Source organism: Melospiza georgiana, chromosome 24 (genome assembly GCF_028018845.1).
Source record: "Melospiza georgiana isolate bMelGeo1 chromosome 24, bMelGeo1.pri, whole genome shotgun sequence".
In the NCBI taxonomy this organism is placed as follows: domain Eukaryota; kingdom Metazoa; phylum Chordata; class Aves; order Passeriformes; family Passerellidae; genus Melospiza; species Melospiza georgiana.
This window is the reverse complement of record NC_080453.1, coordinates 5,013,702-5,034,642: the sequence shown is the minus strand read 5'-3', so window position 1 is coordinate 5,034,642 and position 20,941 is coordinate 5,013,702. Positions and strand designations below refer to the sequence as shown.

At 46.5% G+C, this 20,941-nt stretch overlaps 1 protein-coding gene and 1 non-coding gene across 3 annotated transcripts; both read right to left on the bottom strand.

The window, feature by feature from the left end:
• Window positions 1-417: 417 nt before the first annotated feature.
• PPP1R8 (protein phosphatase 1 regulatory subunit 8) lies at window positions 418-20,694 on the bottom strand. Of its 2 annotated transcripts, none has more exons than XM_058040041.1 (7): window positions 20,627-20,694; window positions 7,814-7,874; window positions 5,288-5,441; window positions 4,477-4,697; window positions 3,141-3,285; window positions 2,764-2,828; window positions 418-854 (listed from the first exon to the last, which is right to left on the bottom strand). In XM_058040041.1, the coding sequence occupies exons 1-7, from the start codon at window positions 20,692-20,694 to the stop codon at window positions 501-503; spliced, it is 1,068 nt and encodes a 355-aa protein (XP_057896024.1). In that variant the 3' UTR covers window positions 418-500. The 2 variants fall into 2 exon arrangements, with proteins under 2 accessions (XP_057896024.1, XP_057896022.1); XM_058040039.1 differs by lacking the exon at window positions 20,627-20,694 and adding an exon at window positions 14,867-14,970.
• On the bottom strand, window positions 5,861-5,996 carry LOC131093313 (small Cajal body-specific RNA 1). Its single transcript, XR_009115563.1, has one exon. It is a non-coding gene; the product is annotated as a small Cajal body-specific RNA 1 (non-coding RNA).
• Window positions 20,695-20,941: the final 247 nt, after the last annotated feature.

Below are 20,941 nucleotides of genomic sequence, written 5' to 3'. Positions count from 1 at the left end.
TGGGGTTTTGAAAATATAAAAAATAAAAGCTGACCTATATTCTGCAAGTTTTACAACTCCTTCCAATGGGATTCTGCGAGGCTTGGCCCCACCAACATTTCCTCTTGACAGAGCTGCCCTGCTGTGAGCATGTCCAGCAGGAACAGTGTCAGCACAGCGAGCCCAGCACTGAAATACACGGACCTGCAGGCTCATGCCAGAAGTGACAATGAAATTGTGTGACTGCCCCTTCGACTTGTGGATCCAAACTCAGCACAAACACCTCTGGGACAGTGTGGCTAAGAAAAGGCTGTAGGGGTTTTGGTTCAAAAGGAAACGGGAGCTGTATTTTTTTTTTTTTTTATAACAGACATATAAAAACATTTGAAGACAGATCTTTAAAGGATATTTCACTCCTCCAATCTTGGTATTACATCTGTTAGGACACCGAAAGTTTAAAAAGACGATACCGCACATGAAAAGTTTCTGGAGTCGTGACTCCTGCCCTCCCTCAGCCCAGCTCAGATCAGCAGGGACGGGGTCGGCTTCTTGCCCGGCCAGGCCTCCTTGGCATATTTCTTCTTCTTGGGTTCATTCACAGCTTCGGGGTTGAAGACGGCGGGGTTGGGAGCTGGGTTCATGTTCACCGTGGAGGGCACAACCGGAGTCAAGTCCACATCGGGGGCGAGGTTGGGGTAGGGCATGGGCAGCCCCCCGATGAGCGCGGTGCCGTGCACGCTGTGGGGCTGCGAGCCGGCCTCGCTGTGGGTGGGGGGCAGCCCCCCGTAGAGCCCCCCGCTGTAGGGGAAGCTCTGCATGCGCCGCGACGCCGACTCGTCCGTGGGCAGCGAGCCCGCGTTCTCCAGGCGCTTCTTCTGCAGGCAGAGCAGTTGGAGAGTCACCCACAGTGCATGGAACCCTCAACCTGCCTCAACTGGGTGCCAAGGCTGGTTTCTGTTGTGCTCTGATTTCAGGGTTTACCCCAGAACCTCGGGTCCCTCTCCTGATAATTCTCTCCCAGGTGTGTCAGTCACCTCTCCTTTCCCCTCCCAGCACTGTCTGTCAGTCCTGGCATTCCAGAAGGGCACAGAGTGATTGGCAGATTCAAAGGATGCCCTCTACCATTGGGGGACATTGGGCCATCCAGGTGTCCTTTGTCCCTTTGTCCCTCCCCTCCTGTCCCTGCTTGGTGGCTCCCTGCCCCTTCCCTGCCCCTCTCCCCGGGTTCAAAGGAGCAGCAACCACGGGCTCAGGGAGTTCTGCTGGAGCTGGTGCTGCATTCAGAGGCCTGTGGGCCAGAATGAAGCTCTGCACCCAAACCCTCCATCAGAACTGACTCCTTTCCTTCACCATCACCTTAAAGCTCCTCTGCCAGAGGGAAACCTGAGGAGCAGCCCCTGTTATGGGGGGAAGCTCCATCCCAGCACCACCAGAGCTCCTGCAGGCCTGGACTTGTCCCCATGTGCCCAGCTGCAGCACCCAGGCAGCCCAAAGTGTCTGTGGGGTGAAACACCACACACCCAGCCAGCCCAAAGTGTCTGTGGGGTGAAACACCACACACCCAGCCAGCCCAAAGTGTCTGTGGGGTGAAACACCACACACCCACCAGCCCAAAGTGTCTGTGAGTGAAACACCACACACCCAGCCAGCCCAAAGTGTCTCTGGGTGAAACACCACACACCCAGCCAGGCCAAAGTGTCTGTGGGGTGAAACACCACAGTGCTGCTGTTTGGTTCAGCAGCAAGGGCCAGACAAGCTCAGGCACGTCTTGTCCAGCTATATTAGTAATATTCCAATAGTTTTCCCCTAAAAATGCCACATACAAAGTGCCAACAGACCACATCCCAATCTTTGTCCTACAAGGTTTGCTCTGGGTTCCCTTGAAAACCACTACAATAAACTCTTTGAGGTGCACAGTGCAGAAGGGAGACAAAAGCTGACACTCAGGTGTAACTCAGATGAAGTCTGAGCACCTCTTCACCTCCTTTCCACTCCTGCCAGTCTGGAGCTCATCCTGAACAAAGACTGAGTGGGTCACAGGATGTTCTGCGTTGGAACAGACCCACAAAGCTCACTGAGTCCAACTCCTGGCCCTGCACACGACACCCCAAATCCCACCCTGTGCCTGAGAGCATTATAACACAAACCTTCCCTCTCCCACAGAAAGAAACTGCAACTTTTAGATCACTTGGATAATTTTGCTCCTGATCACTGGAATCTTCTCCTGCAGTCCGGGTTTATGGAATATCATCCTTCTCCACATGATGTTACTTAGTCTATACCAGCAACAAGTGAAATTGCTGTTACACAGTGCTTAGCTGCTCTGAAGCTCTGAAGATCTTTCTTTTTCCTTGCATGCTCCAATTAATTAGAACACTCATCTTGGAGCAAAGCCTAAACCTGCTTGTTCTAGTACAGAAATGTATGAAACATCACAGCATTTAAATAAGTAAACTCTCATTTTTCCCTTCTATTTTCCACATTTCCCACAGTTTTATCTGACACCTGGAACTAATGCACTAGATTTCTAGAAAGTTTTCTTTTTGGGAGGAAAAAAAAATCACCATTGATCCCATGGGTTATTAAAGAAAAAAGCCAAAGCTGGGTTCAAAGGGAAATGCTCAAATTTGCTAAAAAACACAACTGTGAAACACAGACATCACTTCTGCCTAGCAATGAAACACCTCCCACGTGAGAGCACTGTTTCTAATGTGCAATTCATAAATCATAAAGTGAGATCATAAATGTAATGTGCTAATGAGAAAATCAGGAGTCACCCCATACCTTAACAGGGACCACTGCTGTCTGTACCATGTTCCTGAACCGCCCCACAGATGGGTCCACGTCCTCTGCAAAGAAAAACAGGGATGACTGTGAGCACAACCTGTGAGCACAACCTGTGAGCACAACCAGAGATGCCTTCACTGAGCACCAGGGATGCCTTCAGTGAGCACAACCAGAGATGCCTTCAGTGTGCATATGGGAAAACAACCTCTGTGGGGTAATGTAGCAATCTGCCCCCCGTTGATGGAGTGACCAAATTATTTTTTGTCTCCTTAAAAAGGAAATAAGCCCAGAAGTTTCTCTCCTCAATTAGGTAAAAGACCTCTCATAGGAGCTTAGGGACTTCACCTCAAACCTGAGGACAGCCAGCTCCTTACCTGGATTGATGATCTCATCATCATCACTGAACGTCACTCTGGAGTTCTTCCGCTTTCGCTTTGGCCTCTGGATGTCCAGGTTCCCCTCCTCAATGGTCAGTGTGGAGATCCTTTTGTTGTGGGCTGTGTTAAACTCTGTCAGATTCTGCAGCAAATATAGAAATAAATGAAGTCTGATTTAATCCCATCACTGTGCACATCAGAAGACCACAGGACATTTTTTAGTTTCAACTTCAGCGTTAGATTTGTGGACCTGATGATCTTAGAGGTCTTTTCCAACCTAAATGATTCCATGGCTAAGCAAACAAGCAGGGAATGCTCTCCTTGCTGGAAATGCCATCAAGGCAGTGTGCCATCATACTTGCCATCATACCCCAGGATGAGGTGAGAGATGAGAATATATATTGTATTATATTGTATTATATTGCATTGCATTGTATTATATTGCATTGCATTGTATTATATTATATTGCATTGCATTGTATTATATTGTATTGTATTGTATTATATTGCATTGCATTGTATTATATTGTATTGTATTGCATTATATTGCATTGCATTGTATTATATTGTATTGTATTATATTGCATTGCATTGTATTATATTATATTGTATTGCATTGCATTATATTGCATTGCATTGTATTATATTATATTGTATTGCATTGCATTATATTGCATTGCATTGTATTATATTATATTGTATTGCATTGCATTATATTGCATTGCATTGTATTATATTATATTGCATTGTATTGCATTATAGTATATTATATTATATTATATTGTATTATATTATATTATATTATATTATATTATATTATATTATATTATATTATATTATATTATATTATATTATATTATATTATATTATATTATATTATATTATATTATATTATATTATATTATATTATATTATATTATATTATATTATATTATATCGTATTATATCGTATTATATCGTATTATATAGTATTATATTATATCATATTATATTATATCATATCATATATCATATATCATATCATATGTCACATCATATCATATCACACTATATTACATGATATTACATTATATTATGCTATACTGAAACTATACTAAAGAAAAAGATTACATCAGAAGGCTTGATAAGAATGAATAATAAAAGCTCATGACTTCTCAGAGCCTCAACACAGCTGGACCATGATTGTTTATCCAGCATGTGAATTGTTTTAATTTAATGACCAATCTCCAAATCACATTCCAAAGCAGCAAAACAGGGAGAAGCTGAAGCTTCCCAGGAGAAGAAATCCCATTTATGGGATATTTCAGAATATACCACGGTGACAAATACTCACGTCCAGTTCTGTCTCCTCCTCTGGCAGCCCCAGCAAACCCTTGAGCTCCTCATCCTCACCCCCCATCTTCTCATCCCCCTTCACTGCTGAGGGCAGAGTCTGGGGCTTCTCTCTCAGGGTGTAGGCGCGCGTGGAGGCGCCGAAGGAAACCGTGGAGTCGATGGGGATCTGCTGGGGCTTGTGAGCTTCCAAACGGATGTGGCCCAAGAATGTGCCATGTGCTGGGGACAGCAAAATGCAAAACAGGCTGCTGAGCTTGAGCTGTTCCAGTTCAAGTCTGAGAATCTCAGATATGGTAACATTTGCTCCAAGGTACAAGGCACTGAGGTACTGCTGAAAGCATCAGCTGTGTAGATCCACCATGTCACAAACTGAGATAACACACACCAGAAGTCCTCAAAAAATCACTGGAAATAAACTACAGACACCTTTTACTTTCTGTATTCCTGCAGGTCCCAATGTACTGTCTGTACAGTGTAAAAAAACACCTGACAGGTTTTAGACCTTGGGAAATCACCCTGAGAAGACAAGGCTTCACTAAAATTGTGATGGGAAGGTCAAGACACTTTCCTCATCTCCTTTGGCCTCTTACAAGTCAGAAACGTTTGAAACACTCAGTGAGGCAGCTGTAGGCTGACTGCAGCAAACACTCCTTTGCCCTAACCCTTGTCTTTCCCTATGATGCAAATTCAAATGATATCCATTTGCCCACAGTGCAGACAACAATGGAAAGGGGAAAAGTGTCTGAGATTCAGAATGTTTAAGCACTGAAGTACAGCTCTTCTGTCTGGTTAAATGCCACACTACTTACTGCTGTTCAGATCTATGAGGAAAACCCTCTTGAGATGTTTGTGATAGACCAAGGCAGCATGGACTCGAGAGCAAGACTGGTGGTCAATGGTAAAGTCACACAGATCAGGATTTCTCCCAAAGAGATAGTATTTCTTCTCATCAATGATGAGTTTCTGAGGTAGAATATCAAACAGAGAAGCATATTAGACTCCTAGAATCTTTTGGAACTTCCTGAAAAAAATTCAAGAAGGTGAATAAATAGAGCAAATTCAAGACAAAGCATCAACAGCTCATCAATATTTCAGTTTAGTCTGGCACTGCTAAAATAAACTAAAGTGTGCTCCACAAACACTGACCAACTCTGCAAGCAGTTACCTCACAATTTCAGTTACCATAAAAACTGATCAAACCCTTTCTCATTCTTGCCCACAACTGAAACCAAAAGCATCCTGTAAGTTTTCATTTGCAAACAATACTGCCCTGCCTGGGGAATGCTTCCAAGAGATTTTGCAAAGACACAAATTAATGGAAGTTACTGCAACAAATAAGAGAATTTTTTTTGCCTTTAATTCAAGACAACATTTCTAAAATGTTCTGTGCCTCTGAGCTATAACCCAGTGTCTTTCTTCACACACTGAGCTTAAACACTGCATGGCTTGTTTTGCTGTAGCACTTTGCAGACCCAGCAATCACAGGGACACTGATGGCTCGGTGAGTATCAAGTGCTCAACAACCCCCAGGATTTAACAATGCTCCCCCTTGCTTACTGCTGCCTACCAGGAAAGATAAAAGTGAAAAACTCTCTGCCACCTGTACTGAGCAGGGAAACAAACACAAGGATCACACCCAAGTGCTGTTGGCTCGGTGCTAGAGGATCTTGCAATAATATTTAAATTAGTGGCAATGGTACCTACCAGCAGCAGTTCTTCCTTTTAGACAGAGAAGAGGAGGAGCTGAGGAAAACATGTGAGGGAAAACACCACGGTGGCACCAAGGGCAGGGGAGAGGGAGAGGGAGGAGCTGCTCCAGGTGCCAGAGCTGAGATTTCTCTGCAGGCTGTGGTGAGACCAGGGTGAAACAGTCCCTGAAATCCGTGAATCCATGGGGGAGGCAGAGATCCACCCACAGCCCGTGGGGATCCACAGGGGATGCAGAGATCCACCCACAGCCTGTGGGGATCCATGGGGGAGGCAGAGATCCACCCACAGCCTGTGGGGATCCATGGGGGAGGCAGAAATTCACCCACAGCCCGTGGGGATGCACAGGGGATGCAGAGATCCACCCACAGCCCGTGGGGATGCACAGGGGATGCAGAGATCCACCCACAGCCTGTGGGGATCCATGGGGGAGGCAGAAATCCACCCACAGCCCTTGGGGATCCACAGGGGATGCAGAGATCCACCCACAGCCCACGGGGATCCATGGGGGAGGCAGAAATTCACCCACAGCCCATGGGAAAAGGGCTCACACTGGAGCAGGTGGATGCCAGAGACAGCTGTGATCCACTGGAGACCCAAATGGAGAAAGGGCTTTTGCTTCCAAACTAGAGCAGCCCAGCCTTAAAATCCTGCACCCCATGGATGAGTGACCCTCACCACAGCAGTTCTGGGAAGAGTTTTTGCCCCTGGGAGGGACCCCATGGCACAGCAGAGAAAAGAATTCTCTCCCTGAGCAAAGAGATCTCAAGTGATGAACTGACCAAAACCCCCACAGCTGGGGGGGAAAAAAGGTGTTTTAAAGGCTTATTTTATTTCTTGTTAGCCTCCTCTTACTCTGTGAACAATACATTTACTTTATACCTTTAAATTTGAATCTGTTTTGCCCTCAGAGTGTTTTTTTTCTCCCAATCCTTATCTCAACTAATGAGCCCCTCATTAATTTTCCCCCTCTCCTCTGTCCAAATGTAGCAGGATAAGTGAATGACTTTTGTGGGTGCCTGGTATTTGTATCAAACCACTACACCCAGAAATATTTCTGTTCCAGTCAGCTTCAAGTTAGGAGTCTCTCCACACTGAAATACATTCACTGGTTTGGGTCCTCTCTGTCAACAATGGGAAAGAGACTTTTCTTTATTTATTACTTTCAGTGTGATGTAAGACAAAATATGAAACAGAGAATGAGGTGCTGTAATAAAAATAACTTGCTGTATCTGTGCTGATCACAACACTGCTCACAGATCCTGAATGTGGGAGGAAAAATCAAATCAAACTGTATTTCATGCTGTAGGACAGAGCAGCACTCTTGCAAAACAGAGAATGCTTGGTTAATCTGACTGTAATGCAAACTAAAAAATAAACTGAGCAGACAGGTTTGTCAAACGAGCAGTACAAGGGGAAGAGGTTTAACTGATGGGAGCCCTGCATGGCATGAGGCTGCCTTGCACAGGCAAGGGAAAATCACTTCATTCATTGTTTCAGAGAAAAAACCAACAGATTTGAAGATAATGAATTCATGAGAGAAAGGAAATATTTATGAATAAGTGTGGAAAATGATGGGGAATGTTCTGCTGCTGATACACCAAATCCACCAAACCCTAATTCCATACCTCAATGAGTTTGTCTCCTTTGACTACATCCAGATGTAAGCCAGGTGGTGGTTTCCCTGCCCTGGAAAATAAAGGAAAAATATAGTATCAAAACATTTAATAAAAAATTTATTAGTATTAGAGTTGCTTGAGTTACAGACCAAACCTACACAAACGTAAGCAGAATTATTTTGGGGAAAAGACGAAAATCCCATAATTTTCTTTTCCTCATTGCAGATTCCTTCTGACAACACATAAACCAAGAATATTTTATGGTAAGAGTGAAGGTAACAGGACATGAAACATCTCAAGCTTTACCTCTCCAGGTGAAAACCATCTGATTTACACAATGATCAGAGCAAATCCTGAGAGCACATGGTGTGAGACCAACAACCAGAGATGGGGGCAGGCTAAAGAGCTCTGTTATCCCATGTCACCCTCAAAACAGCACATCTCTGCCCCTCAGAGAGCACAGCAAGGGCTGAACCCATGGGGCAGCAGGAACAAACTGGGCACCTCCAGTGCCCCAAGGCAGGCTGCTGCTGTGCCACAGCAGCACACAGGATCCCTCAGCTCTTGGCACCAAAGGATCTTTCCTGCTCACACATCTCAGGATCTGCGTCTCTAGGAGTTCCCCACAGGTAACATCTCTGCTGCTGGAGCAGCTTTGCAGGCAGCAGCAGTGACCTGGATCTGGTTCTGTGCAGAGATCATGTTCCCATTCCTCAGGGAACAGTGACAATGGCAGAGATGTTCTCAGGGTGGCTGGAGAAGAAAGAAAGGTCACTGGTAGCTGAAGTTGTCTGAAGGGGTTAAATGCAGATGTTCACATTTCTGGGGTGTGCCTTACATTTATTGGTTTTTCTGTGTTGCAAGGTCAGCTCCCCTCAAAAATTCCATGTAAGAACACAATCTCCTGTTATTTCTACTTCATTTCTTTGCCAGGCATTTTCCTTTCTTGTTTCCCATCCATCACACCAGCCTGCCCACATCTCTCTGGCCCTTTCTGAACTGACCACTTGGTACTTCCACAAGTTTTCTTGTCAGGCCCTTCTCAAACACTGTGGATTTACCACCCTAACAAGGATATGGTTCATTCTGACTCCTATTGTTTTGGATGAACAAACAGCAGCAGCAGAAGCAGAGGATGCTGAACTCCAGCACAAGTGGTGACTTCAGCAGTGCAATGGGATTTTGGTGATGTGGGGGACAGAGCAGTGAGCAGAAATGCTCCAAAGGTGGGACACAGCCTGTGTGATGAGCTGCAGTCCCTCAGCACAGCCAGGGAAGCTCCTTCTCTGAGGTGCTGCTCAAGAAACTCCCAGCCAGGCTCCCCTGAGCTGCTCCTGTGCTCCCTGCACATCCCAGAGCTCAGCTCTCACTGGAACACAGGTTCCTTTCGTGGATTCCTGTCCACTTCTCAGTGTTCCCTCTTTCTGCCTCTGAGCACTGGAAAACTTCTCTTCTCCCATTCCTCTGAAATTGCCAAGTTCTGCTTACTCTGCAACCCAACTTTTGGTCATTTTCACACACCAGCCTTACTCTGATCAAACATCAGCCACTTCCCCTTTTTTTTTTTCTTTCCAAACAGATAAACCTTTCAACAAATTCACTCTACAAGCTCCTTCTTACCCAGTCTGGCCTCTGCTTTTCTTTTCAGTGATCTGTTCCTGGATACTCAGCCTGTCCTAACACATTTTAGCACCTCCTCCCTGTACCTGTCAGGTCATAGAGAATCCCCAGGAGCTCCAGCACAGCTGGGTCCTGTCTGATGCTCATGTTTTGCTCTGCTTTTTCATTACTCCCTCTATTTTCAGTTTCATTCTTGCTTTTATTTTTATTCTGCCTCTACCTTCAACCTTATTTTCAACAGATAAACCAAACTCAGTATCACAAGGCAGTGCCTTCAGCTGTGAATTAAAGTGCTAGAAAAATCTACCTATTCTCTGGCTTCTTTGGACTGCAGAGAATCCTTTGTAGGCAGTATTTCCCTCATCTACCTATTCCTGCAAACACAGGAAGGTTGTAAATACTGATTATGACACCATGAAAACAAATTCACAGAAGTAATTTCTGATAGAAAACTCCTTTGGAACATTTTAAGTCAATGGCACAGTTCAGGCTGCCCAAGTCAGATACCTGAAAAACCATTTGTAGAAAGATTGCTCAGTTTTATATTAAAACTAATTGGTTCCAAAGCCACCAAAGATCAGAAGTAATGCCTGGATTTGGAAGTATCAGTCACCTTTCACATGTTCTGCTCCATCAAGGAGTAAAACATGAAAGGAAATCTCTTGCACAAATCTCCCAGAGGAAAGTTTGTTAGAAAGCTGGACTTATGTTGTTACAGCAAACCAGTTTTTCCCCATTTTATGTCCAATTTTAAAAAGTCCTTTCCCACTAAACTAATTCCACTATGTGCTAAAATATCCACTAAACTAATTTTCCTGCACTGTTCTGGAGGGTGAAGAATTACTTGAGGTCAGCAGATTGTCCTCTGTACAGAACACAGAGAGCCCTCAGCACTGCCCAAGGTCAGTGCTCTCCTATCACAGCTTGGCTCCAGCACAAGAGCTTGTGCTTGAAAATGAGAAAAAAGCAATTTCTTCTGTACCTTGCAGATGGTGCATCAGTCCCCAGTGCCTCCCCTGGGCAGCATCCTGCAAGTGACCTGAAAAGAACTGATTTTTGATAACTGCAGATGCACTGAATGTGGTGGGCAAGAGGTGAATGAGTTTTATTGAGACCCAGGATGCTCTGCCTGCCTCCTGAATCCTGAAATTCCTGGGAGAGAGTTCCAGGATTCAGGAGAATTAACAGAGAATTAACAGAGAATTAACAGACTGACTGGCAAGGAGAACAGAAGCATTCTCAGCTTGGGATTTCCCCACATATGGATTTGTACAGAAGACATCAACTGCTTACAATGATCAGCAGTTAAATATTTACAAGGGATAGCACTGAACAAAACCAGCACAGGTTTTTAAAAGATTTAAATATCTACAAGCAAAGAAATCTTTCTTCTCTACTAGAAACAGAAAATTGTGTTTTTTTGCTTTGTCCACCTCATGCTCCACAGGCCAGGCCATGTCTCTGTACAAAGATAAAGCATTTTGGAAAAGAAGGACAAGGCCATTTACAGTTTGGAATGTGCCAAGTAAGAGAACTGAGGTTTTACAAATCAGGAACTCTTCCACAGAGCAGATTCAATGCTGACATGCCAGCAGGGTTATAATGTCCAAATCCAGCTGAAACTCAGCAGCCTGACTGATGTAAATCACCACAAGAAATTTGGAATTGTTGCTATTAAGGACATGGACAGCACAGCCATAATTCTATTGTGTTAGTTTAGAATTAGGTCAATTATTTGGGTTAAATGTGACTCAGAACCTAAATTTAGCCACTTCCTAAAAATCTTGGCCTCTGTGACTCATGTACACACCTTCATGTCCAACTTCAAGGACAGGGTGGAATTTGCAGAACTCTGGAGCAGAGAAATCTGTGTAAAAGCATCACCAGGAGCAGCAGTTCTTGGGCAAAGAAACTAAAGAGAAACAGTTTCTGTCTTCAAATAAACTATTTCTAATGTATGCCCATTCCAGGACAAATCTGACATCCCCACTACTGAGGTGTCAAAGAGAGTAAAGAATTCCAAATTCCAAAGAGAGTCACAATTCCAAACACAAGTGACACCAGGACAAAAGGACAGGCAGGCAGTACCCACTAAACATCTGCTCCCTTCAAAACCACACACCAGATAACATCTGCACCTCAGAGAAATCCCTTTTACCACCTAAAGCCAGCTCAGAGGGTTTGCAAAGCTCTTAATCAAACTAAGATATCTAATTGTTATCTGAAGCCATTTTCTGATCTCATGGAATGGGTAAATTTTAACTCCAGGAAGTATTGGCACCCTCTTTATGCCAACTGGAAATGCACAGCCCAAATGTTGGCTAATGCACACAGGAGTTCCAGCACATGCACAAACATGTTCTGGCACCTGCAAGGTGCCAAAGTTTTAATCTGTTTTAAGCTTAGCTGCTGGAAACACAAGGAAAATAAGAATAAATAGTGTGTGGATTATGAAGAAACAACCTATAACAGCACAAAAACTAAATCAGAGCCACAATTAAATCAAAACTGGGAATTTCAGAGCAGAAGTCTTTTCTGGAAATAGGGTATTCAGGTACTATCCAAATTATGGAAGAAGTAAAATGATAGAGGCAAACATCAAAAGCATGGGGAAGGAAAAAATGCTACTCCTTTGGATTATATCTAAGATGCATTTCTCATGTGATTGGTGCTCACAGGTTCCAGCCAGCTTTCCTTAGAAGCAGGAACATAAATAGACAGGTAAAGACTGTGATTTTGATTTTAAAGGTAAAGACTGTGATTTTGATTTTAAAGGTAAAGACTGTGATTTTTGATTTTAAAGGTAAAGACTGTGATTTTCATTTTAAAGGTAAAGACTGTGATTTTTGATTTTTTGATTTAGAGGTTGAGGAGACTGGAGATAATTCACTACAGAAGAATCTGCTCTGACTGTGAAAACTCTCCAACTCCATGCTCTTGGTCACCCAGAACTCTTGGAATGCAGCCCTGCAACGCTGCCTGCACAGGAGAATTTCTGGTGCTTGTGTCAGACCAGGCTTCCTGCAGGGTATTTTGACATCCTCTTAAATCAGAACTTTGAATGACACCAGTATTTCTCCAATCTTGCTCCTGCAAAGCAGCTCCAGCCTGGAGAATCCCACCTGGGAAAGCTCAGACTTTCCCAGGTGGGATTCTCCAGGTTCCACATCACACCTGAGCCCTCTTTGTTCCACATCACACCTGAGCTCTCTTTGCTTGGCTCTGAAAGGAACAAATACTTTAAAGCCACGAGCTGCAAGATCAGCAGATGTCAGCAGAAGGCATCCAGAGCTTTAGCATGAAATATATCTACAGAAAAATAACCAGAAATCAATAAATGAATGCACCTGGCAGCATGGTTATATAATAACCAATAAATAAATGCTCCTCACTCCAGCATGGTTATCACCACCAGCATTTCCCATTTTGGGTTCAGTGCTCAGAACACAAACACTGTGGCTGGGAGCTCTCCAGGCTGCCTTCCTGCTGCCTCACTTCTTTATTTTTCCTCTTTTGGGTTTCAAAAGCAGCATTGAAGAAAACCACAAGGCTTTCACTGGTGTTAGCTGCCAGGTCTGCATGTGCCAATTGGACAAAATCAAATTTTACTTCACAGGTATAAATACACAAAAATGGTCCCCAAAACCATTACAATGTGCAAACACACAACAGAGTCCAAGAGAAAATAAAAAGTTTCCTTACAATGTACAAGGAAAGAGCCCAGACAGGAACTTTGCTGTACCCAAGAACCATTTTGGAATATGACTGTAAAAGGACATTCAGGTTGCAAGAAGTGAATGACAAAAAATCTTTAAAATGTGAGAAGAGAACCAGGCACCCAAACATGCCCCCCTGACCCCTGGGTCTGGAGCATCTCCCACATCCCACCTCATTTCTCACCCAGCACAACAGACTGTGCTTCAGAACCAAACCAGGGCAGGGACACAGGGAAACTCTGTCAGACCCTGCCACAGACACAAACCAGGGACCTGAGGAGCCCTCACAGTTCCAGGTGTTACATTCTCTCCTCCAGATGGGATTCCTTCAGGAATTCATCTGCAATAGCATGGAAGGCACTGAGACTGAGACTGAGCATTTTACAAGCTGTGCTTCCCCAGCTCCTCCATCTACAGCTTTCAAAGGTACAAGTTATTCCAATTTACCATGGAATATAATGGATATTGTGATCACTGTAGTATAAAACCATTAGGGGAAAAAAATTATATTTCAAATTTCATGCTGAATATCCAGAACAATCTTTGGCTTTATTTGGTTCATTGTGTCATCATCCCATGGAACACCACCCTGTCTCATGGAGAAGTTTATTGTTTATTATGTTTATTACTGTGTATGTTCAGCACAAATAAGACCCTACAATATATGAGGAATTCTCCTCCATGAGAAGGTGAAATGGCTTTACCAACTAATGCAGGCACCTAAAAACCAGCTCTAAATGAAACACACGAGCACTGTCACAAAGCTCTGAGAGCTACAGCACAGCTGGGTGAGCAGGGACAGCCTGGGCTCTGCAGGGACAGGCAGGGCTGGGCCACACAGCTCCAGCTCTCAGGTGCTGTGGGCTGCTTGTGTGATTGAAAACACCACAGTGCCCATGCCAGTGCTCTGGTACCCATCCTGGTACCCTCCCAGTGCTGCTGTACTCATCTCAGTGCTCTGGTACCCATTCCAGTGCCCCTGTACCCATCCTGGTACCCATCCCAGTGCTCTTGTACCCATTCTAGTGCTCCTGTACCCTTCCCAGTGCTGCTGTACCCATCCCATGCCATCCCATGCCAGTGCTCCTGTACCTATCCCAGTGCTCTGGTACCCATCCTGGTACCCATCCTGGTACCCCTCCTAGTGTTCCAGTGTTTCTGTACCCATCCTAGGGCTCCTGTACCCATCTCAGTGCTGCTGTACCCATCCTGGTACCCATCCTAGTGTTCCTATACCCATCCCATCCCATCCCATCGCTCCAGCACCCAAAGAAGGCAGGAGAGGCCGGATCACTTCAGCGATGATCCAAGCACAGAACAAACCAACAAGGGCACCCCGATGCCAGGCTGTGCTCCCGCAGGAGATCCAGGGCATTTCCAGGGCTCCCTTCCACCTCTAACCCAGCCCGGGGATGGTCGCGATGCCGTTTCTGCAGCACCCAGCCCGACTCCTGAACTCAAGCTAACAAAAACCCCAGTCTATTTCAAGCTGTCAGATCTCCCGTGCCGCACACACGCCCCGAGCAGGACATTTCATTCCTCCCACAGCCCGGATTCTGCCTGAGCTCTGAGGAAAAGCCTCGGCACCGCAGGGAGGCCCCGCGCCCCCCGCGGCGCTGTCGCTGGCGGCCCCGAGGGCCGCGGCCGGAGCCCGCCGTGCCGGGCAGCGCGGTGCGGGCCCGGGGAGCGCGGCCCCTCCCGCCCCGGGCCCCGCGCGGCCGCTCACCAGCTCGGGCACTCGAACAGGGACCCGCCGCCCGCCGGGGCCGCGCTCGCCGCCATCTTGGCTCTGCCCCATTCAGCCGCCGCGGGGCACCCTGGGAGCGCGGAGCGGCGCGCGCCGCTCCCGGCCTGCCCCGCGCGCCAACAGAGGGGCGGGGCCTGCTGATGCCCCGCCCACACATGGCTGGCCCCGCCCCCGACCGGACCCGGAGCCGGCGCGGGAGCTGCGGACAGACCCGGTACCGACCCTGGGACAGCGCCGGTACTGACACTGGAACGCGGGGACAGACCCGGTACCGCCCTGGGACAGACCCGGTACCGACACTGGAACGCGGGGACAGAGCCGGTACCGACCCTGGGACAGCGCCGGTACCGACACTGGAACGCGGGGACAGACCCGGTACCGACCCTGGGACAGCGGCGGTACCGACACTGGAACGCGGGGACAGACCCGGTACCGCCCTGGGACAGACCCGGTACCGACACTGGAACGCGGGGACAGAGCCGGTACCGACCCTGGGACAGCGCCGGTACCGACACTGGAACGCGGGGACAGACCCGGTACCGACCCTGGGACAGCGGCGGTACCGACACTGGAACGCGGGGACAGACCCGGTACCGCCCTGGGACAGCGCCGGTACTGACACTGGGACAGCGGCGGTACCGACACTGGAACGCGGGGACAGCCTCGGTACTGCCTCTGGAACGCGGGGACGCCTCCGGTACCGACCCTAGGACAGCGCCGGTACAGACCCTGGGACGCGGGGACAGACCCGGTACCGACCCTGGAACGCGAGGACAGCACCGGTACCGACACTGGAAGGCGGATACAGCGCCGTTACCGACCCTGGGACACGGGGACAGCCCCGGTACTGACCCTAGGACAGCGGGGGTACCGACCTTGGGACGCGGGGACAGCCCCGGTACTGACCCTAGGACAGCGCCGGTACCGACCCTGGGACACGGGGACAGCCCCGGTACTGACCCTAGGACAGCGGGGTACCGACCTTGGGACGCGGGGACAGCCCCGGTACTGACCCTAGGACAGCGGGGTACCGACCTTGGGACGCGGGGACAGACCGAGTACCAACCCTGGGACTCAGGGACAGCCCCGGTACCCACCCTGGGACGCGGAGATAGACCCGGCACCGACCCTGGAACGCGGGGACAGCCCCGGTACCGACCCTGGGGCTCGGGGATAGCCCCGGTAGCGCCTCTGGAACGCGGTGACAGACCGGGTACCGACCCTCGTTCTCAGGGACAGACCCGGTACCGACCCTGGGACAGAGCCAGTACTGACACTGGAACGCGGGGACAGCGCCCCTGTCCGAGCAGAGCCCCGGGCACGGCCCGGTAGGAGCGCTCCCGGCCCGGCCCGGCCGCCGCGGCTGCCCGGGGCTGTGCCCGGCGCTGTACCCGGGGCTGGGCGCGGGGCTGTACCCGGGGCTGTGCCCGCGGCTGTGCCCGGGGCTGTGCCCGCGGCTGTGCCCGGCGCTGTACCCGGCGCTGTACCCGGGGCTGTACCCGGGGCTGTGCCCGGCGCTGTACCCGGGGCTGTACCCGGGGCTGTGCCCGGCGCTGTACCCGGCGCTGTACCCGGGGCTGTGCCCGCGGCTGTACAGCGCGCTCCCTTCCCGGCTCTCACGGCACGCTCGCTCCCCAGAACGCTTCCAGAAACTCGCGGAGGGGGTTGGACACGCATCCCAGAGCCAGGATGTGTCACCCCGATTTTTTAAGATTTTCTAAGCCTTCTGATGTTGACATTCTTGTAACGAACTTTCTCCCACACTTTCTGTGAATAACTCGTTGTTCTGCATTCTTTTTTGGAGGAGGAGAAATTTGATGGGCTGTTGGTTTTCCCAGTGTCACTGGAGAGGTGGCACTGTCACCCTCCAATCCAGTCACTTTTAGAAATCTATAAATGTTGAAGTGTCTCATAGTGACACCAGGACACTGCAGCAACAGCCAAGGGAGTTTCATTAATCAAGAGTGTTAAAACCACCAGTTCTACTGCCATGAACCATGATGTGCAGAGAGGAGAAAGGAGTCAAGAAGTTACAGAAACCCTGAGCTCAGCTCCCTGTACCCTCAATTCCAGTTTCCAGAGGAATAAAACAGGCAAGAAGAAGGATGGAGCCTACAAATAATGCTCCTGTTTAGGTCTGGTGACCTAAACAAACAAACAAAACTAAGTGCTTCTGTTCTTAAATGGCAAAGTGACACCTGGCAGCAGGCATGCACAAATCAATAGCTCCTGCCCATTTCCTAGGAGAACTTTAAAAAAGGAGCAGGACACAGAGTTCCCTTGCTTTCAAGTCAGATTTTATCATACAGGCTCACCAACAGCTCTGAGTTCTAGCAAAAGACAAATAGTGAGAGCTGCCCCAATGCTGCTCTGTGGTATGAGATTCATTTTTCTGGGATCAGCTATTGTACAGGACTCTGCACAGAACTACTGTGTGTGTCCTTGTGAAATGGATTTTGTGTTTTCAGGGAGTTCCATTCTGAAAAATCAGGGAGCACAGAACTAAAACTGCAGGAAACACTATTTGCTGATGTAAACTCCTCTACTCCACTTAGAGGGTGAGGGAATTTGCAGGCAGTCCTGACATGGGAAGAGATGAGAATCTTGACTCCATGTTTCAGAAGGCTGATTTATTATTTTATGATATATACTATATTAAATGATATATTAAAACTAGACTAAAAGAATAGAAGAAAGGATTTCATCAGAAGGCTAGCAAGGAAAGAAAGGAATGGAATGATAAAATCTTGTGACTGACCAGAGAGTCCAAGACAGCTGGGCCGTGATTGGCCATTAATTAAAAACAACCACATGAGACCAATCCTAGCAAAGCATTTTTCATAAAATATCATGGCTACAAGAGAGGGAACTGCAAACACACCTTTGCAAGAGAAATGAGCTCAGAGAGAGGCTTTTAAAAGTGTTTATTGATGATTATTGGATGGAATGGCGGCGCAATAGTGCAAACCACTGTGCAATGGGGAGAACTCCCTTCCCAGCTTTCACGTTTACTTTATTACAGACGAGACATGGAAGAAGGATTAAATACAAAATGGGTCAGTATGCTGCATTTCCCACCCCCACTGGGCTTTGGACAGATTACTGTTCCCTCAGTGCATGTCAGTTCAGAGCTGCATTGGAGTGGGGAGTGCCTGCTTGTTCTGCCCAACCCTGTGAGCTGGAACCAGCAATCCTTGTCATGTGCACACACATCCCCAGCCTGAAAATCCCAGCACTTCACTCAGCCAGTTTCTGCACTTTCTATTTCATAAAGAATTGAAAATACCAAATGTTCACAAGCCACACATAATATTTACTAGAACACCACAAGTGAGCTTCAAGAGCACTTCAGAATCAAGATTTCTGCTAAAACTCTTCACTAATCTTACTAGCTTGTAAACTTAGGTGCCCACTTCCTCATTTTTAAGTGTTTTTCCCCCTGGAAGCTTCTGAAAAGTTGGGAGTGAGCAGCTAAACCTTTTATATTTAGTGCTTGAGTCAGCATTGGAAGAGATTTATTTGTCCACTAGCAAGCGACCAGCTAGTTTGTCTAAGGAGATTGCACTGTTAGATTCTAAGTCAAAGAACATTCTGTCCTCAAGTGATGCATTTTGTGAAAAAAACAACCCCAACCACACCCCAAAAAATGAAACTACACTGTTAGAGTCTCAAGGCTAAACTGACCAGCATGTAGAGGTTCAAATCATCATCCACACATCCCCTCCTTGCCTCTCAAATCTGTGACAACATCCTTTTCTTCAAGAGAATCTAGAACCACAGCCACTTGGAGACAATAAAACCATGGGGCAGATACTGGAGACTTTAGAAACTGCTGGATTTACATAATGTGACTTGGTGGTGGGCTGTCTTTGAATGCCATTCTCATTCCAGTCCAACAAAGTTACCTACACACACAAAAAGTTGAACTTCTGTGACTTTGTCAAAAACAAGACATCTCCAATTATTGATCACACTTCAGCATACAGCTGGGACAGGGAAGAACACATTACAGAAAGCAAAACCACGAGATTTTAGTTACATAAAACAATATAATCTGTATATAAACTGATAAATACTGTCTCCATGGTTCACTAATTCCATATACTAGTTATCTGCACATTAGTTGCTAATATCTATTATTAGAAGCAGTTCCAACTTGTGCTCTCTCAGGGTGGTCAATTCATCTCCGAGACTAAGTCAGCCTGTTTGCTCTGACAGAAAAAACCTCAGCTGTGACACTGGGTCCCATGGGAAGATTTCATGATGCCTTCCAGATAAGGAGTCCTATGATTATACAGACCACAGCAAGGCCAAGAATCAGGATACAGATCTTCTTACGGGATTTCTTCTAATAAGAGAAGAGAAAAGAAGCCACTGACAGCAGGAACACTTGAGGAAAAAGCAAGGCTACCATTCATGTTACTGACTTGGGTCAACAGGAGCACTTGGTACCCCCACAGTCATTTGAGAGCAGCAACCAGTGCAGTCTGAACACTTTTACATGTTCCTTAAACTCCACGATTCTACAGGTGAATGCTTTTAATTTTAGGAGTGCAGTGGTCTAAGAGATGCAGTTAAGTCAAAATGTGACAGGTTTTGCTTCTCTTAAGGAAAATACAAGCCTCAGAGAAGGCCAAATCTTTCTAACTATTTAGATTTTTTCCTAATCAAACTCCTAAGCAGTTCTCACATACAATCTCCCCTTGGCCACTTGTTGCATTTCTACAATTTAAATGATTTCATGTGTAGTTAATAAACTTGGATTTCACAGCTTTCCTCACTTTATTCATCACAGGAAACTACAGTCCATCCACATACACCAAATATTTTTAACTTGGCATCTAAGGATTTGAGGGTAGCTATATATAACCACTTCTTTCTCCATCCAGAAAAAAACCCACATGCAAAACATGTCCAACAGCTCCCAAACTTAGATTTATAAATACCTCAGAACTTTGGCAAGGGAGCCATGGAGAGAGAGAATTCTACTACATGCTGCCAGATGGCAAAACCAACATTCCCAGCCTTGCACTCAACAGCATTGGAGTTTTATTGCCCTCCAGTAGCTCCCACTTAACAGCTTGGAAGAGTCCAATATTTTTTGTAAGTCTCAGCAGTAATGGGACTGACTACAGCAGAGCCCTTACCTCTTCACAGAAGGTGGATCTAAAGGGATAAGGATGGTGAAAGGAACCTACAGAAAACACTGGAACCTACAGAAAGGAACCTACAGGCTACCATTCAGCAGTGAGAGCCACTGCAAGAGATTTTATCTGGGATTAGGACAGGGAGAACAGACTATGGGACAGAAACTCAGCAGCTGGACAGGAGTGTTGCAAATTCTGGTCACCAGAAGTTACCCAAATCTGGGCATAGATTTTTGTATGCCAGAGTCCTGGCTAATATATTTACAAGTTAGATACAATATCAGAATTTGTTCTTGTTTTTCTACTAACTCCTAACAACAACAAAGACAGGTAAACACTTAGTCTGAAGTGCCAGACACTATTTCTACTCTTTTACTCTCAAGTAGAATGTGAATTTCAATACCAATTTCAATACCATGTTTTTGGCTCAAGTGCTTTATGTACTCCTTGCAGGCAATTTTGAATCAGTGCCAGCTTGCATGAGCTGGTTTTAATAACTAGTCTGGTGTGCTGCAGTCCTCAGTGTCTTGCTCTGCCTGTTTCATTAGTGCTCAACCATACACTGACAATCAAGCAAGCACACAGAATTTACCTGATAATAGGCAGCTCTCTGTAACTGCTCACTGGCTCTTTCCACATGGACTTCTGCACTTTCCACATTTGCTTCTATGCTATCTATGGAAAAAAAAGGGGGAATTCATTGCAAAATATTTCAGAGCTTTAGTGTTTAAAAATTACAGCCAGAAATACAATACTTTTAATGCAAAATACTGAAAAATTTAATCCATGTAACTGAATCAAGAAAAAAATTTATTATCCAAATGCACTTACCAATCATATCTCCTTGGTCATGAATCATCATGGCTAAATCCTTAAATATCTGATTGACATCCAAAATGTCTGCCTG

Coding starts and splice junctions, on each gene's coding strand:
- PPP1R8 (XM_058040041.1), bottom strand. CDS start 20,694: ATGTGGAAAGTGCAGAAGTCCATGTGGAAAGAGCCAGTGAGCAGTTAC. Junction 7,875..20,626: donor AGAGAGCTGCCTATTATCAG/GTAAATTCTGTG, acceptor TTTATTTTCCAG/GGCAGGGAAACCACCACCTG. Junction 2,829..3,140: donor TGATGAGATCATCAATCCAG/GTAAGGAGCTGG, acceptor TTTTCTTTGCAG/AGGACGTGGACCCATCTGTG.